This window comes from Lonchura striata, chromosome 3, assembly GCF_050655825.1.
Source record: "Lonchura striata isolate lonStrDom1 chromosome 3, ASM5065582v1, whole genome shotgun sequence".
Lineage (NCBI taxonomy): Eukaryota > Metazoa > Chordata > Aves > Passeriformes > Estrildidae > Lonchura > Lonchura striata.
Genome location: NC_140705.1, coordinates 29,865,828 through 29,885,656, shown reverse-complemented (window position 1 = coordinate 29,885,656; position 19,829 = coordinate 29,865,828). Strand labels below are relative to the sequence as shown.

The 19,829-nt window shown below is 35.6% G+C and overlaps 1 protein-coding gene across 23 annotated transcripts in view; it reads right to left on the bottom strand.

The window, feature by feature from the left end:
- RIMS1 (regulating synaptic membrane exocytosis 1) overlaps positions 1-19,829 on the bottom strand; it is a 301,823-nt gene that overhangs the window by 145,348 nt on the left and 136,646 nt on the right. For 21 of the 23 annotated variants that reach the window (XM_085574744.1, XM_085574729.1, XM_085574732.1 and 18 more), the window contains 2 exons: positions 14,513-14,853; positions 11,449-12,320 (listed from right to left, as the gene is read on the bottom strand). In XM_085574744.1, coding sequence (XP_085430870.1) covers positions 11,449-12,320; positions 14,513-14,853 — 1,213 coding nt within the window. Of the gene's footprint in view, positions 1-11,448; positions 12,321-14,512; positions 14,854-18,268; positions 18,406-19,829 lie in introns of those variants that run through there. The other 2 variants (XM_085574739.1, XM_085574740.1) reach the window with 2 other exon arrangements.

The window sequence follows — 19,829 nt, the reverse complement described above, 5'->3', positions numbered from 1 at the left end:
CATCACTATTAACACTGAAGCTACAGGACAATGTAAATCTGACTATGGAAAGAAAATGCACATGCGTAAGATCTGAAAAAGTTTTTTTAAATTACTGGTTCAAGCAGTAAAGTGTGCCTGTATTCCCAGATGCTCTCTGTGCTGAGACAGAATCTGTCTTGCACAGAGGCTGATAAAAAAAAGTGAGATTTGACTGCTCCATCTGGTGGCTCATTAAGCACAATTTTAATGGTTTAAGAACATGTGGCCTTATGGTTTAAAAATGACCACGTCTGAAGTTTTTGTTCTCTCTGAGCAACAGGGCAAAATAAATTCTTAGAACTTAATTATTTTAACAGCATGGCATAAAAATGTAGAAATATTTACCTGCTCTTAGAACATAACTATATTAAACTTTGATATAATTTTATTTTCTATTTTTAGATTTTCCTATTTATTAGCTGATTTATGCTTTTTAGTTAATAAATGTTATAAAAGCCAGAAAAGTTTTACAAATTGTTCCTTTGAAGTTATAGCAAGCTACATTTATATTTGTGTTTACATTTCCAGTGAAAAGGTACCTGTGTTTTCACTAAAACAACAAAGTTAGTAACAAGCCAACCATTAAAGCATACGCACTATTGACTTGTTACTACAAGAAGTAAAGCTCACATCTTATTCAGCAAGTGACTTCTATTTGCAACTGGCAATTTCTAAGCAGATCTAGAGGACCCACAGAATTTTAGAGGGAAAAAGATATTGTGTTCCCTTAAGTGTATACCAATTTATTCCATGAAAATTCTAAACAATACTGAAAACTTGGGTTCTTTAGAAAACTAGTAAAATAACATAAGTTGCTTTAAGTAGAATTCCAACAATCATTTTGAGGCTAACTAGAATTGAAGTCCATATTGCAGAGGAAACAATTACAAAATTGAGAAATAGGTTACAAATACTGGAACTTTAAATTCTAGAAATTAATGTGTACATGTTGCTGCACGTCTGAAAACATTTTTGTCTTGAATTACACATGACTGAGAGGTAGTCAAGAAATATAAAATAGAGGGAAAGTGATTTCTTACACAGGCAGATAATGCTAGGACAAGGAGGAATAGTTTCCAACTAGAAGAGATTTAGATTAGATGTTAAAAAGAAATTCTTTACTCAGTGGGTAGTGAGGCACTGGAACAGTTTGCCAGGGAAATTGTGGATCTTCAAGGGCAGTTTGGATGGGATATTGAGCAACCTGATCTAGTGAGTAGATCCCTTCCTATGGCAGATTATCTTTCAGGTCCCTTCCAATCCAAGCCATTCTATAAATAAAACCATTTTACTTATTCCTTTACCACACATCATTCCCACAACTAATATACATTAAGCTAGGACCTGATATGCTATCAAAACCTCTGTGTAATGGAATTTCAATTTAAATTCTCTGCAGATCTGCATTTAAAATTGCATAATAATCCCATGCTAATTATGGCCCAAATGAACAAACAATACATATTTCTCAATTTGCTCAATGGAGCAAGTTAGACATGGTCCGGTTTGCACATATGGTACAGCAAAAACACAGGTGACAAAGTAAAACATGCTGATATTTTCTTTCCTTAAATAGAAAAGGTCATGAGAGAGAGTAAGAAAATGTAGAAAGAAATTATTCTAAATATAACGTTTTATTAGGAGTTCTTTCATGGGTTAAAAGAATGTGTAATAAAATATTTAATTTTAAGAGTCTAAATACTGATGTGAGCATGCATTTACTGCATAGCATCACAGTATTTCCAAGACATCCACTCTTCTACAAAAAGTTTGAAGTTTTTTAACAATTAGAAAGCTCTTAATATACAATTTTAGCAGTCAGTCAAGGTCATATGCTGAGGAACTCAGGCATAAGAGAGAGGTATTTTTAAGACATTAGACATACAAATGCAAAGACTTAAAGTGCTGGAATACCTAAAAAAGCAGCAAATTCAACTCTCAACATCTAGAGCAGCTGAGTATCTACAGAGGGAGTGGTGAACTGACTAGAAGCATGTTGGCCCAGCAGAACGTAGGTCCTGGCTGTCTTCTACATGCCTAAGCCAACCAATAATCACTTTTGCATATTACACTTTGCACATGTCATGCTTGCAGACTTTCTATTCTCACAGCAAACTTATGTAGGAAAGACAAAAACACCTATAAAACTGAAAATAGAACTGTAAAACTCTGCCCTGTCCTTATGTATCTTCAAGCTGAATGGTGAAAGAAAACTGTCTCCTTTTGAACTAAAACCTTAGAAGAGTCTTTTTTTTTTTTTTTTATCAGAAAACAAACATGGTAAGTTGTCAGAATCATTAAGGTCTTAAAAATAGTGAGATGGGGGTGTAGAAAATTAAGAGTAGAAAGGTTCAATACGCACAAATATCATGCTGTTGTATCTTTTAGAGGTGGCACCATCAATAAAATACACAAATTAATTAAGTCAAAACAAAACCCCACAACAACATTTTAAAATGGCCCACAAAATGAAAATAGCCAAAAGTAAACTGAAATAACACCAACCCAAAGATGAAAAAGGCTGTAAAATCTGAAAAAATGAAAGAAAGAGTTTCACAATATTTATAAGCATAGAAATATACATAGTACACATACATTAATCACTTTGATACCTGACAAGAAAACCAAACAGGCAAATAAAAGGGTAATTTAGCTGATTAGCAGCAAATTATTATGTAGTGAAAACAGGCATCTAGGCTCAAAGAGGCAACCTGTAGCTATCTATGAGAGAATTCAAGCATGTCAGAAGACACCAGAACGTGACCTGAAATTCTGCTGGATGCAGAATAAAGGGACCAAAAAGATACTTAGCAATAATACATCCTTGCACTAAATAAGCATTCTAATTTATTATCATCAAGGCAAGTTGGAGTCTCAGTCATGTACTGAAATCTCACAAAATTAGGCAATGTACAATCATAAAAAGAGAATCTGGACTCAACTGAACTTACAATTTAAATGCAAGGCAATAAAGCAGCAGACAAATTAATAAGGAACAAGTGACTACAGCTTATACCATTGTGTTAGCCAGCACCAAATGGGTTGTCATTCATATGTGCCTTTAGAGTAATCCCTGGAACAGCTGTGCCCTGGTCCAGCTAGCACTCTCTGTTTACAACTAGGCAGGACACAGGCCAAGAATAAACCCTAACAGACAGCTTCCATGCACTTTTCTCTTGAGGACTTTGAGAATCCACCACAATTCATTACTTTGCAAAAAAAAAAAAAAAACAAAAAAAAACAAAGAAAGGCCCTTTCATCTGCTGGTCAGTAAATATTACCAATGAGATGGGCATATTTGAAACCATAACACATGTGGTACTTGGCATCATAGGAGAAAAGGAGATAAGAATCAGCTTAAGCGATTACAACACACAGATGGGGAGTCCCTGATTTTGAAGCTCACATGTTGTATGGGAGAAGGAACAAAAAAAGCACCAGAAGAATACAAAAATGCATGAGCAAATATGGGAAAAGAGTTTTCAGAGGGACATTCAAAATGGACAAGAACAAGATAAAACCATGCATATTTATTCAAAGGAACCACAACCATCTCATAATTATTAACCTTCTTTCTGACACAATCAAGTGTTTCCTAGAGCTGTTTTTCAGTATACTGATTTTAGAGTACTAAAATTCTAAAATTTTAGAATTTTAGTATTCTAAAATAAGTAATTTAGACCAGTCTATCTACTCAAAGCAATGCTTAAAGAAAGAAACCGTGTATTACAGTAACTGTGTTATTGTACACTAAAAAAATATGGAAAGGTATAAGAAGAATATCAGCACAAAGTACTAACCAATAATACTCAGTACCTCACAGTATAACCCTATGTCTGGATTCAATAGGATGATCAGAATGAATACACTAAGAAAAGGACACAGAATGAACATCTTCAGAAAATAACAGAATCAGATGCTTGTTTGTTCCTAGTTAACTCTATAATTAACCGAAATTAAAACCAATAACAGTGCATGTATTATTCTAGAAGTCAGTAATTAATTTACCTTTTTCTTCCATAGGCTTTCACTTTGCACCCAAAGTGGGACAGATTTCCCATATAGGTGGAAAAATGCAAAGGTTTGGATTTCAGTTCCAAGACCATAACTTCAATACACAGACTATCTAATTATGCAGCTTTACCAAATTCAGTTTGCTTCATCTTTCACATTTCATATTTTTCTCTAAGTTATTTTTTCTCTAAGATCAAAAGAGTAATAGTAAACACTAAGTTCACATAACTTTTATGGTATACAAAAAATAAATGCATATAAAAATACCGAATGGCAGAAGTGTAAGGAAGAATCAACCTCTGGCTATAACACCATGCCATGGATCAAGTTACTGAATTTGAAGTCCAGCTAACTTCATAGCAATACTTTGAAAAGTACTGCCCAGCAGCTAAACTTAGGGTAATCTTTTCAAAAGCTTTTTCATCTCCTTCTTCAACACTTAAAAAGTGCTCCATGACCCAGAGCTCATGCTCACATCCTCATGCCTGCTACCTGGAATGGCTTCTGTATGGAAAAAACTGACTGCTGAATGTTCTTGACAATTGATCTTTCATGGAGAAGCCTGTAGAGCTCCTGGGTTTTTCTAGAAGTTCAAACACTCTCATAGCCCCTGAAAGTAAAGGTAACTTGATGTCAAACATTAAGTGTTTTTGAAGATTCCAATCCAACCATGCTTCAGTATCTGCCCTCCTGTAATGAAAATAATCATCTTACTACTGGAAAAATTTCTACCAGGACAAATTGGTAGCTTTTTCATGGCTTAGATGTGCAGAAGAAAAGTAAGCAACAAAAACAAACAACTAATAAAATCATGAACTTGTGAAAGATCAAGCAACCTAGAAGATAGTGCATATTAATAGTAAAGAAACGTAAGGTCTTGCCAACTGAGATAGGTATTAAAGAAATCTATACTTCATGGTTTATGCCATCATCTTGATAAGTCAAAAGGTGCATTACTTTTTCCTTTTTCAAAATCAGATTATGATGTAAATTTGCACTGGAAATGGCTCACAGGCTGACGAAAAAAAAAAAAAAAAAAGAAAAAGAAAAAAAGGTACAGATAGGGATACAGTGAATTTAGTCCCAGATGTTCCCAACTCAGCCCACAGGATCATCAGCAGATTTCTAACATAGAGCAATCTCAGTGCAGGCTCTGAAGAAAAATATTTTTATTTTCAGGAATCCTCCATTTCAACTGAGTAAGAAATTATGATTACAGTTTTCCTTAACTTTCTGTTTTCTTTTTTTATCCCCACTTCTTTCCTAAACTATTCAACACAATCCATCCCTGATTTATTCAACACAATCCTTTCCTGATTTATCATGTTTTATAGACCTTGGTGATACTTTGCTCTTTCCTCTGAACTTCCTCCAGCATGCTCATAACCTTCTCTAAGGTAAACCAGAAAAAGAGATGTATTAGGATTTCAGAGGAAAATTCAGCCACATATCTTCATGGCATCCTCATTTATATAGTTACATATTTCTCTGAAATGCAGGATATCTCAAAAACGATTTAACTTTTTTCCCCCACTCATGTTCAGCTTGTATACGCATGTACTTGAAATAATTTCATATACACAAACCAGATTTTTTACTGCCCAACTCTAATTCAACAAGCACTTATTTACAGCTCCACAAGCACTGTAAATAATTTCAGCTGCTCAAAAGCACTGAATACTTATAGCATTGAATAATGTTAGCAATGAACAAAACTCTGAAGCTAGATAATCTTAAATTATATTTCCATTAAAATCTGAATCAGATGTATGTCTAAATTACTGCAAAAGGACTAGAAGATAAATTTGAAATAATTTATAAAAACCAGCAATCTTCCTAGGAGAAAGTATTTATTTTACACTAAGTAAAATATTTTTTATTTTATTTTACACTAAGTTAAACTTATTTTATTTTACACTAGATTAAATCTCAGCCGCACTTTTAAACAAATTCTGCTCTGGTTTTAAAACTCCATGCCCAACTGTCCAAACAGATGTTAAAATATGCTAACAGATGTTGCTGTACAATTTGACTTGCCTACACTCCAGAGTGAAAATATCTCAGTCAAAAACTTTAACTAAAAACTTTTCAAACCATTTCTCCTCTTCTCTACAGCGCTTTCCTGATGTTTTCTTTTGGCTCTTTTATAGGCCCTACTGCATGTGTGTGGTTTCTCTCTTAGCCCCCAAGCTACCTTCCATGTCAACAATGTTTACAGATCTTGGAACAAATCACGAAGGCAAGGATATAATTTATTCTCTCCTTCCTCTGGGAGCACCCCCAAGCACAAGGACCAAAACAGACCCTCAAAACACCAGACAAGGATGGAGGAAGGGGCCAGATCCTTTCCTCCTGGAGCTGAGCCAGCACTGAAATATTTGTCAGCATCCCTTTCTGCTCCTGACCTCCAAATCCTCTCCTCCTGAGTACAACCCTCTGCCTCACACCTGGGAATAAACCAATAAAACAGCAAGATCTCTGCCCATAACATTTTCTAACCAGAAATTAATGTAATAAGAATGAAATTAAATTAAATTGGGTTGTCTTGTTCCTCACAGTACTGTGAGAAAGGCATTATGAATGAAACAATCATGTCTTCACTGATAGAAATCAGAAAACCATTTCAGGAGTTTCTTTTCTAAAGAAGGCACCAATTCTATCATCCTCTCCTCACTCCCAAATCCATTAGCAAATATACAGAGTGAGTTGTATTTAGGTTTTCAACATTTTACTACCAATTTGTGAGTATTAGTCATAATTTCAAGCCTAAAGTGTGTGAACAAAATATACATGTAGGCAAATATGAACAATAAATATGCAAAATGTAAAATCATTAGCACATTTATTTACATAACAGTATTGGAGCTGTACCTCCTCTACATGGCTCCAATTTCCAACAATACTTTATCTTCCAGTTTCAAAGCTTGCATGACAAATTCTGAAGTATCTCTTGTATCCATCAATGGATATAATATTTTTTATGCAACCTCATCTGGACACTAAGTTCTACACAAATTCTTATTTTTTAACTTCAAAGAAAATACATTTTCTCAAACTTATGCCAAATACAATTTGCATTCTTCACTGGATGGCAGTAGATAGAAACTGTTACTTTTAAAATGAGGTCTGTATTTAATCTTTAATAATCTGGTTTATGTTATTCTAGCTTGTCTTTGAAACAAGTATGAATGCAATTTATGCTTTCAATAAGGATTGATTTTACCTTGCCAGGACTTCACTAGAAACACAGTCCACCTAACGTTCAACTATTATAGACTTCAGAAAAAAGAGTTCTACAGCTTCTATTAATAATAGAATGAAAATTATTATCAGCATTCTGTAGAGTCCTGTAAAGGATATAGATAATTTGGTAAGAATTTGAGATGACACTCATCAATTTTTTTTTTTTTTGGACACTGTAAAGAACTCTTTCTCCAGATTTCCTCCAACATGGAAACAATTTGATACAAATCTTTGGATCCTCCAACAAAGAACTAAAATCCCATTGGATTGCAAAAGACATTTATTTTTTGGAAAGTAATCTCCCAGTGCTTGTGCATTATTTTTTGAATAATTTTGAAGAAACACATAATAAATTATTACAGTAAATAGCAGGGGATGTACTAGCTAGCTTAGGCTGCTTTTTTGAAGACTTTTTGGGCTCAGAAGATAGGGTAATGCAATACTAATCTGTTTCTAGGAAATGCAAATGGTAAAAAATAACATTTGCACAGTATCTGCTTTATATGACATTTTTGGCTATTGATTTTCAATACTGTCTTATCCACTCTACCTGTACTGTATCTTTCTCTGGGGCATCATTTGCCTTTAAACATCTCTGTAAGCTGTTTCTCACAGAAACTTTTATTTTATTTGTTCAACATAGAACTGAAAATAGTACATCTTTATTACTTAGTTGCAGAAGTGAAATATGCTGTTTAGTCTGGTAACTGCAGCACCAGCAAAGTTGCCCCAGCTAAGGAGAAAATGCACATTTCCACACTAAAGAGATAAGAAAGACTCCTCAATCCTTGAAACAGACATTGCAGGGTGACCCAGGAGTTCTTTCTGTATTTTCTGACAAAAACTTAGAATGAGTGTAACTAGCTGTAAGTGTAACACAAAATCAGCAGAATGGATATACATGAACCTATTGTGAAATTCAATACATACAGAAATTAGTTAAAGGTAATAAAAAAGATCAGGAGTTCTCAAGGGTGCACATGTCCATTGAAGGGCAATGAGTCCCCAGATGCATCCAGTGCTGTAATAAAAACATACCATCCCTACAAATCTTTATTAGAATTGTAGAGTTTTGATTTTTCACCCATGTTTCACTCCAAGGACAGACAAAAGACAAATGTGCACCAGAACATAAGGCCTTTTAGCACCTAGTGCATTCACACTTGCTTTTAGGGCCCACATGTTATCTGCTCTTACTTAGTTGGATCAAATAATGTGCTATGCTGTCTTCCTGGCAAGGAAAGTACAGCTGCATCTTTCAGGTACCACAGTTACTAAGGTGTGTTCCTCAAAGACTTCTGTATTTCATCTTCAGAGACCTTACTCCTTTCATCTTCAGAAAACTCACCAAATGCAAACATTACGTTTAAGATTTTGGGGTTTTATAGGGCCATTCAAAGTTTCTAACTCCATCTATATTACTTTGGCACCAGGTTTCTGACTGAGCTGACAATTAGATAAGAGAGGATAGATTCCAGACCCTCCTGGGCTTATAAAGTAAAGCACCATAAACTTTGAACCTGTGCAGTATCTCTCCCAAGTCACAAGCAAAGATCTGAAGAAATTCTGGTGAAACTCAGTTTGTAACAATGCTATTAAATTGCAAAGAATGAGATTATGACCAGGGTTATAATAGCAGCATTTTTAAATTATTTGCATATATATATTTATTTAAAACTAAATCCTTTTACTGTAGCATATATTCTTTTAGAGTACTGAGGGAGTTCTAAAATATTTTCTTAGGTAATAAAATCTCCTGCCTTTCCATCTATTTTTATTAAATACTCCAGAGTATTTCAAGGACTGATGAAAATGTAACTGTAAAAATAATAGGATACTTTACTATCAAAAATGCTTCTGCTTTCTCATTTCTATTCACATTTCCTCTCTCTTTTTTATGGACTATGCACCCCCATCTTCTAAGGCTTTCCATTTACAATCCTTGTTATGGAAAAGTCATATCAAAAATCAGAGAAAAAAAATGGCTAAATATCATAGCTATTAAATTAATAAACAAACCTCTGTAATTAATGCATTGAATAACCCTCCATACACACACACACACACATTTATGTTGCTACTTAGGTACAAAGTCCCACGGAATGCTCAACCATATAATCCATGTATGTGGAGGTCAGTGGTCAGACAGATCCCTAACATACTCCTATCAATAATTTTTTATCCAAATAGAGTGGGGTAGCACTCTGATATGATACTAAGCATGGTCTCCACTCTGTAAACATGTGTCTAGGAGGTAACCAAGAACTTGATTCGGTCATTGAGAATATAAGCCTTTAGCAACATTTGAAATTCTATGGAATTCATAACACTACAGGGAAAAAATCCAAGCCTTAATGTTTTAACAGTACACTGGGAAATTGGTCAAAAGCTGAGATCAGTGTCATGAGTCGGAAAGCAGCTAATAACACCAACTACATCAATGTCATTATACCAGTATCAGTAACTTTCAGCCTGGACTTGACTTACATAACAACAACCTTTCAGTTTATAAGAATAAGATACACTGATTATGGGAATTTCTGTTTACTTCATAAGCAACCTCAAACTCATAAACATAATGAAAGCAAAAAAAGATGGAAAAGAAAAGCTGTATTACTGACTTCTACTACCAACAGATGGAGTCAGGGAAAATTACACAAATCCAAATGTCGGCTTAAAACATTGCCACAAAATAAGGGAAAGAGATGTGTTGTCTTAGAAAGACAGAATAGTTGAGACTGGAAGGGACCTCTGTAAGTCCCCAGTTCAAACACACTCCCTCAAAAGTTGTGCCAGCAGAGCAGATTGCTCAGGACCTTCTCCATTCGGGTTTTGAGAATGCCCAAGAATGGAGACTATACAAATCTCTGTGTGATACAATCCAGTATTTGACACAATTCAGTCAAATAAGTGAGGTTTTTTGGTTTGTTTTTTTTTTTTAATGTTTGAGTGGAATCTGGAATAAAGTTTCAGAGTATGATGACCATTCCTCCTTAAAAATGAGCAGAAAAGCAAGCTTCCATATTTTGAATAGAAAAGTTCATGCTTCAAAAGTTAAAACAAGTGGTTATTATATTGTATTATATTATAGATGGGATAGGAGAGAAATCTGCTATCTTTGCTATGTATTCCTGGAGTTTTAGGTGATGCTAGGAGACCACAACATCAGATAAAGACAGACAGGTTAGCATATATGAATCACAGACATATCAGGAAACAGTGCCAGGAACTAAAAGGCAATGCAGACAAGCCTTTGGCATTTTCAGTATGAATACCAGAAAGAAACTTTCAAGGTACAAATACATATAGTTAAAGTAAGGAGCTAAAAGCTACTTCCAAAGACACAGAAAGCTTTCATCTCACTGTACTGTCACCTAAAGACAAAGCAGGTTTATAAGACTGTTGCTAAATTCTGCCACTGTCTTTTCTGACAATGCTTATTTTATCTGCTTACAGTTCCTAAATTTGATTAACTTTTCCAGCCACAAGAAAGGCTTTGTTTAAAAGTGCACAGTGTACTACAACTTACTCCTTGCTGCTGAGTGTTGCCATCAACAGATGAAGACAAACTGAAATAAAAGACTTTAAACATAATTCTTAGCCTGAGAAGATATTCATCTAGACAACAATTTTGTCAATTCTCACTTCTTTTCTACATAACACTCCCTTTGCACCATATCTACTTGTCCTTAGTAACAATGAACTCTGGCAGATTTTTCATATTTTATTAAATGAAGTAAAAATTTGCATATCTTATGATGCTTTATAATGGTCTCCTTTGATCATTACAGAAGTCACTTTTAATTTCAATCCATCCACAGAAAACTGTTCTACATATAGACAAAATAATGAAGTAATGACCAAAGGAGTGCAGATATCATCAAGAGAGTAGACTAGAACCCTTGAATTCTGTCACTTCCAGGTGAAAGAGGGAAGAGAATGAAAAGGAAACTCATCAGCTGATGCTACCTGTAACCACCTCATCTAAGAATGCAAAAGGAAACATTGTAAAGCACATGTAATCAGGTATAAGACACTTCTCAACTGGCAAAAAAAAGAAAGGCAAGGGGAAAAGTGTATGATTAAAAAGAGGAGAAGAGAGAGAAAAATACAGATTTTTTTTTTTCCCCAAATCATGGCCATGTGCATAATATACAGAAAAGTCCTTACCTTTTTCACTGACACTTTCACTTTCTATCTCCACATCTTCACAGCTAGTATATTCTGGTGTTGATGCCCCTTCTTCCTCTGAGCTACTAACTGACATCTGCCTTTTCTTTCCGCCTCTTTTTGCTCTATGAGGCTTTGGAGGGGATGGCCGCACTGATTCCGACTGGTCAGAGCTAAGGGAATCATTCCTTAGCATGGTCTCCATTTTCTCCCGCTTTGCTTTTCGCATGAGAATAGCAGAGCTAGGATCAAGGCGGCTCTGTTTTATAAAGGAATCGTGGTTCTTGTATTCTACGTGTTCTATAGGAACTGGACTATGCCTGGGAGTTGGTGGGCTATGATTAGTTAATTGTTTAGAAACAGAAATTCTTACATCACCTGTTCTGTCTATAGAGTACGACCTCTGAGTTTCCACAAGAGATTTTCTGTCCTGAGTTCCCTGTAATTGTGAGCGTTTTCCTAATTTATTCTCAGGTACCTCCGCTTCCTCCATTTCTGTGTGTGGCAGAGCTACATCACTGTGTCTTCTCTCGTGTCGTGCTTTAGAAACTTTGGCGTGCATGCGCATCTGCTGCTCCTCAGGGTGTGGTTTTACAGGGTATCTTGCCAGATTGGGGTCACTCCTGTAACGGGTATGATATTCATCTTCCTTCCTTTGCTTTTCATCGTCAGGCACTTTGCCTTCCTCAAGTTTCTCTGGCAAGTCTGGGTAATCCTGTGACTTGCCTTTCTCCAGCCTTCTACCTTCATGCCGCTCTTTACGCTCCCTGTCATCTGTTGGTCCTTCTTTTTGAAGTGAGGATTTTGGCACACGCTTACGCTCACTCTTTACACCTTTGCCATTCTGGTCAGAAACCAATACTGCCTTCTTCCTACAATGAAAAGGAGTACAGTAATATGAAGAATTGAATGGAAAATAGAAATAATTGCATACAGTTATGGAAAAAAAATTCAAAACCAGGATAAGCTATGGAAAAGCAGAAAATACTTAACACATTTAAATCTATTAATCCTTCCATCTTAATTTTATTTTCCAACAGCAAACAACTCCCAGAGTCCACAAAAAGATAATTATGAATGGTCCAATTAATGAGTAAAATCAAAAACAGATATTGACATGGATAATTTACCCACGTAAGTAAGAAGACCTAGAGTTGTCTTTGCAGTAACTGCAGAATTATGACAGAGTACTGGAGTGTGCTCTTTATTTTTCTGTCAGCAGTCATGAGAGTTACAGATTAACCACGCAATTCACTTCAAGTGCCCTGACAGCATGGATATAAATACCACCAAATGGAGTATCTACAACAATAATATTTCAGAAAGAAGTAATATAGATATAAAAATATGCAAAAGATAATATATCCAGAAATAGTATTTAAACTAGTTTGATTTATCTTTGAAGGTCTAAAAAGAAGTGCCCATTCCAGAAGCATGTAAAGGAAAGCAAATTGATTTCTTGAGATAAATTAATGGCATTCCTTTCTCCAATAATAAAAGAGGACAAGAAGTTTATTTCTCTATGCAGACATATGTACAAAACAATAAATAATGAGGCTGCATTATATTTTTTTTTCTCTTTCATATTCTGAAAGCCAATAAGTAAACCAAATAATCATAAAATTCCCTTATGCTGGATATTTTTATTTCTCTTATCATTCCAATTGCCTTTCATTTAGCAGTTCACATATGAATTGAAGAAGGAGGAACACAGCTATACAGTGTATTTGAGAAGAATGCACACCAGGATGAAGTCACTAGAACTTTGTTTTGTGGCACTGAATCTTCCCTTCCACAACTGACACTTCTTTGGATTACATATCAAAGACCCTCACAAGGAACAAAGTTGGACATCAATCACATTAAGCTCCCTTCTCCTTTTTTTTCTTTTCCCATCTCCCGTTCCTCCAGGGTTTTTGGTAATTAATGGGACCTGAACATACTACAGATAGTCTTTAATCAGAGTGCTTGGAATTAGTTTGAAATTCTCAGTGATGAAGTAATGAACACTAATTTTGTAAAACTAATATGAACATCTCAGTTTTGGGCAGCAAAGCAGAAATATAAAGTGTTTTGCTGCCCTAAAAGTTACAACTGCTCTGGGGGCCTTCCCTGTATTGAGGGACAAAAGTCAACAGAATTATGGGAGGGCATCACTTACACAATACATATATGTAACACTAACCTGAATTTGGTACAGTTAAACCCAGACAGATCTCACCCACACAGTAAGTTACTAGCCACTGCTCATCATCCATTTTCAGCTCCAATAGCTAGGGGGAAAAAAATCATCAACCATTCTGGCCAGAATCTGGAAGATCTTCTATGGCAGATTCTTGTTTTGTCACAGTCTCTCTCCTCAACTGCTCCACCATCTGCCAGGCTGCAGCCAAAAGAACAGCAACTTTTTCGTTGCATTAGCCTCCTGATTTGCTACTCCTCAACCCGTTCATCACACAGAATTCAGCTCAGGAACTACCTCATTTACTCACTTAAAATAGTTTGCTTCTGGTTGCTTTATTCTTGCAAACAACTTGCTCTGAATTCAAGAAGGTACTATTGCTCTTCTACACGAATGTTAACTTCATATTTTTAAATGAGGTCTTTTAACTGTATTATTTATAACAATAAAATTGGAAATATAATTGATGAAGAGATAAAATATAAGGTTATCTGAAAGAATTCCACAGGGTGTTTTCTGATTGCTTAGGTGTGGATTTTTCAGGAGAGTGTTGCTTTAAAAATTCAAGAACATTAAAGGCTTGCCCTTTGCTTAGTAACTTTAAAATACGAGTCAAATTTAAAATTTAAAAGCAACCTACAATTCTATATTCAAAGTGTACATGAAAATGCATTGAAGTCTATGGAAATATCCATAACATATAATTTTTTTCTCATTTTTGTTGCATGGATCAAATTAGACAATGCACTTGCTAGCAAAACTTTATCCTTCCCTGGTGAGTAAATCAATTTACTCTTTGTTTTTGCATAGTAGTAAACATACAGGAGGCCCAATTGAACTAGCATTTAGCATTGTAGGCTTTATCTAGACAGAAAGCATTACCTCTCTTTTGGAGGTTCACTTCTAGACCTTGAAGCTTGCTTTTGGTCCGGGCCCATAGCTGGCTGTGACACTTCTGCTCCTTTCCTACGGTCAGGCTGCACACTGGAAGAAGAGATTTCCTGTGATGAGGCAGCTGCTGTACTTAAGGGAGTCTGTGACCTCGATCGCTCTTGAAGTCTTGCTTTCTTTTCTCTCGGTGTATCCGAGCTTGCGCCCGTCGCCGTATCGCTCAGCGTTCCGTCCTGACTGGGTGACGGCTGTGGTCCACTTCCAAAAAACCACGCTCCAGATTTCGTTAGGATTTCTTGTTGCTTTCGACATAAATTGCATACCCACATAACCTAGTTGAAGACAACAAGAAGAGTCAGTGCAGCTGCCTCCCAGAGCCTGCAATGCATGCTCACTACCGCCGAGCAGGTACGACCTCTGGCTCTCTGAGCTAGTGAGGCTGGTGCTCGTGACAGACCCACAACATGCTTCTGCACTGGCTAGAGCCAAGCATCCTGCAGGCACATGCTATGCGAGCTTCTCCAAAATGTGTTGTCAATATACATCAGTCCTACCTGTGGCAATCCTCCCTCAGCCCAGCCCTAGTTCTCCTCTGAATAGACACTGACAACGTGACCGTGCTTGTTGGGGGGGTTGATGCAGCAGGGAGTGGGTTGGGTTTTTTCCACTGGTGTGGATCACTGTCAGGACAGACAATCCCACCAGACTCTAAACAGGACTTGCACCTCAAGGGGCAGTGTCCTGCCCAGCTAACTCCCAACTTCTGTGGTCACAGAAAATTGACATGGTATTTTCTTGTGAAATAATATTCTCACATTAAATGACTCCACATTGTCCTGCAAATAAATTCATTATGTACCATGAATTATTTTAGCTACACCTACTGCAATTACTTAGAGGTGAAAAGTAAAACTTAAGAAATCTACTAATAGAAAACTAAATACACCAGTGAAAACAATGCAGAAATACCATATTTTGTAATACTTGCAAATTATCATCATAATCTTTTTGAGTTATAGCTGCAAATAATAAATTAGCAAACATGTGTCCCAGTAAATCACAATTAAGTTGTGTGCCTAGACTGTGGTGCCCAGTATTTTGTTTTTTTTTTTAATTGGGGGTTTCATTTCTTACACACAGATATACAAGAGCACACACATTAAAGCAAGACTCTATGTTTCCAGCCCGTATACTGTAGGTACAGTCTTATGTACAAGAGCAACTCAACCAGAAAAATAAATGGTTAATCAAGACTAAAATATGTGAAAATTAAAGAAAAAATTGAGACAATAAAAAAGCAGTTTTCAGAAAGAAGAAAAAACAGGCAAAATGCATGAAGGATATAGAAGAGAAAGGATTTTTTTCAGAAATAAAAATAGAGATGAGAGGAAACAAAGCAGATTATTATTAGGGAAAATGGTAAAGAAAATATATTAATTTAATATGGAAAGCATATAGGAATGGGTAAAATTGCAATGAAGCTAAGAATGATGACAAAAGTTGGGAGGAAAAATATGCTTGAAATATTTTGTGTAAACACAGGAATGATGCAACAGTCACAAAATTATACAGTACTTAAAATAAAAAAAGAAGAGTAAAAACACTTCATGGAAGAACTTGAAACAGGACAAAGTTCTATTACTGAGCTCTTTGACTCACTGGCCTGTGGAGGTAGTGCATGGCTTACAAGGCACAATGAAAACTTTAGGAATTTTACATATTTAAAATAATTAACATTTATTTAAAACACTCTAGAATAGATTATCTTTTTAGGTCTGAAAACTACATCAGAACTTGCAAGTGCATTCCTGCACTGTTTGGTCAAACCACAAAGAGAAGACATCCAACTCTTTACCCTCAGTCAGGATTGTACCTTCATCAAAAGATGACTGTTATATTTCTTCTATTTAAGAAGGATAATAAAATATCTACTAATAAATCAGTTTAAAAAGACCAAACCTTAATCAAAAGCTACAATTATTCCAACAGGGGCATAAACATATATCATGATAAAAACAAGTAACACTCAGTAGGACAATAGAAACAACAGCTTTGACAAAGATAAATTCTAGACCTTTAAAAAACAAACAAAAAAAAGATCCTTGATTCCAAAATGTCTAATTTATTTCATCTAGTACACCTCAAAAACCAGCAATTTAGTTTATTAGACTATGTGTTCTAAATAGAACAGACTTTTAGTCTATCAGATTATTATTACAGGTATTCAAAAACACAGCAAGGCTAAAGGAAAAAAGCCACATTTAAAAATGCTTTTATAGGATCTGGCACAGCTGTTAGTTCATTAGACAGCAAAAGTGTGTATGCAAGTGTTCTGTGTATAAAATCTATGTCAATGCTATAAACCAAAGTCAGTAACAAAAAATTGACATTACTTGTATTTTATCAGTTTCCAAGAAAGGTTGAAAAAAGTGTAAATAAAAAAATTAATCAACTAGAGTTTGTTTAAAGAATAAGAAATATTTAAGCAAAAGTAAATTATCCTAATTAAATTGCACACATGTGTATGTATGCAAACCTAGTAACATACTTCCTTTACAACTTAATGTATTTAATAATTTAAATATGTATAAATTATGTAATAAAATTCAAGAAAATTCTGTTAATTTCCATAATTATCTTTGACACTGTAATTAATTTTATGCAAAATATTATGAGATACAAACAAATAAGAATAGTTAGTGCACAAAGAGACTCCGAAAAATAAAGGCTACTGAAAAAAGAAATACTAGACAAGTAAATACAAACCCATTTTCTTACAGCTATTTTTAAACTCTGCCTCTTGGACACAGTACATACCAATCACCACAGATTGCACACGTAGGAAATCTGTATTATACTCACATAGAAGCTATATATTACGACCCCTGTTTAGGAATCTCTTCAGGAATTAAAAATGATACAGTTGTCTTGAGATCTTTTCAGTCCAAAAGGAAAAATAATATAAGCTCTTCTTTAAGAGGAAAAAAAAAAAATCAAAAATTGAGGTGACAGAAGAGTTTCAGTGACAAAACTGTATATTGAAAAACATTTTTAGAGAAGTATGTGGAGCAAGCAATTCAGCAGCATGCAGGAATTATATCCTGATTGAATATACTGGGATGTGGTCCAAACTAATCTAAACTAAAGCAGGTCTGCGTAATAACTTATCTTAACAATCCACAGATGTTAGGCAACCAAACAAATGCTCTGATGAAGGATTACACTTCTCTAATGTGGCTTCTGGACCTCCACACGGTGCATCAGTAAAATGAAGACTGTAAGACAATTTTGCTCTGGCCTGTCGCTTCAAACACAGTTTCTGTTTACTCTCCTCTGGACAGTGAGCTCTGATGAAATGCTACATTAGGGCATTCAAGACATCCAGAGTCTGGTTTTTGTTTCTGGCCTTGTTTCTGGTTTATTGCATCCTTGCACACGTCAATGCAATTTCACACGTGAAGCTATCCAAGAGAACCAGTAAAAGCGTGTTCTTCATTCACGGGGTTCATATGCATGGCTCTGGAAAAAGGTGCATTTTCACAGCATAGCAAAGGGTTCTGGGCTTTACTGCTACATAACAAAAAAGACCAGTGGCACACACAGGACTCAGCACACGTGGGTCAACAGTTCCCACACAGATTCATGTGGAAACTTGACAGGCTGCGTGAAAACATGCTAGAAGGATCCCATGCTTGCCCTCGTGTGGCAGAATATTTCATTCACAGAAAAAATACGCCTCAAACTTACTCTTACAGGTACTGCTGAATGTGATCCACAATGAGGAGGAACAGTATTCCTGTACTAACACAACATGAAATTCCAACTTGAAAGAGCCCATAGTAAGGAATATATATATATAATATATAACTATACACACAGAAAAAGCATTTTCAGTTACAAAAACAAGAACAATTCTACACAATTACATATTTCAAACCTGCACTTTAGAATGCAGAAAAAAGGCTTTTTTTCAAATTCAAATTTGGAAACTTCCAAACATGCACTGGGAGGCTAAAGTCACATTGTTGGGGGCACAAAGTTTATACTAAATTTATGTGACACATGCCAGGCAAAATTCAGACTGAGGTCAGAGCAAGTTCCCCAAATCCTTCACCCAAGCCAGGATTCTGAGGAGGGTCCATAAAGAACACACTCCTTTATGCTTCCTGAGTTTAGAAATTGAAATCCCACAGTTAGGATGACTCCCATGCATCCTGCTTCATGCCTATGCAGCAAATTAGGTAACAAGTGTGCTAATAGAGCAGGCCACAAGCTATTCCTTACTGAACCTTCACACTACCTTAATTATTTCACTTCTGAAGGGTGTACACACTACATTTTTTGAGGTTGTTGATTTAATGTACATTCCTTCTACACACTTTTGGAAGACACTGGTTATTTCAGACAATTCTAATTAGCCAGACCCTCTTCACTGCCTGAGGAACCATTAACTTCAGCAGAGCTCTACCAGCACCCTACAACTTATCTCTTGAAAGTCAAAGAGAAGAAACAATAACAATTACCTCCTACAAAATTTTCATTCACAAAATTAAGTTAGCTTATGCATCATTTAATGTTTCTGAGATAACATAAAAACATGCAGCAAACCATGAAATTATTATACAGCATTGCATTTATCTCTTCTGCTATAGCAGAATTATTTTTTTAATAATATCCTAGCTAAATGTTGTGATTGCTTCACTCCATTAAAATATAAATAAATAAAGCTGAAATCTGCTTGAATACCTACATTAGTCCAAAATCTTAAACAACTCTTGCCTTTCTAATGAATGTGTGCTCCTGAGTCCAAGTTTACATTAAATATATTTTTCAAATGTACAGACAGCTGGGTGCATCCAATAGATCCTGCTCAGCAAAAAAGGAAGGTCTTCTCCCCAACTCCCTCCTCTTTCTTCCTATCTGGGTTTGTTCTTTTCCTTTCTTGCTCACAGGAAGGTTCCCTGTTCCACATACTCACTTCTATACTGTTTCTTGATGGTCAGGTTCTCCCAGGAGCCATTTGTATGTAAAACCATTGCAGAAACTTATCTGTATTTTCTTAAATTGGTTTCATTCTCTGTCACATCTATTTTTTTTCATGGAGGGAACGATGAGTAGTGAAATCATGTGACCAGAAACAAAAGCAAATGGGGATAAGGGTGTGTTTTACCTACAGCACTGCCTCACGATCTCCCATTAAATTATATCTTGAAATGACAATACTGGCACACTAGACCTGCACAGAAACATTTTTGAGCACTGAAGCCAAATGACACAAAATAATCAGTCTCTGTGCTAGGGTCTGTGA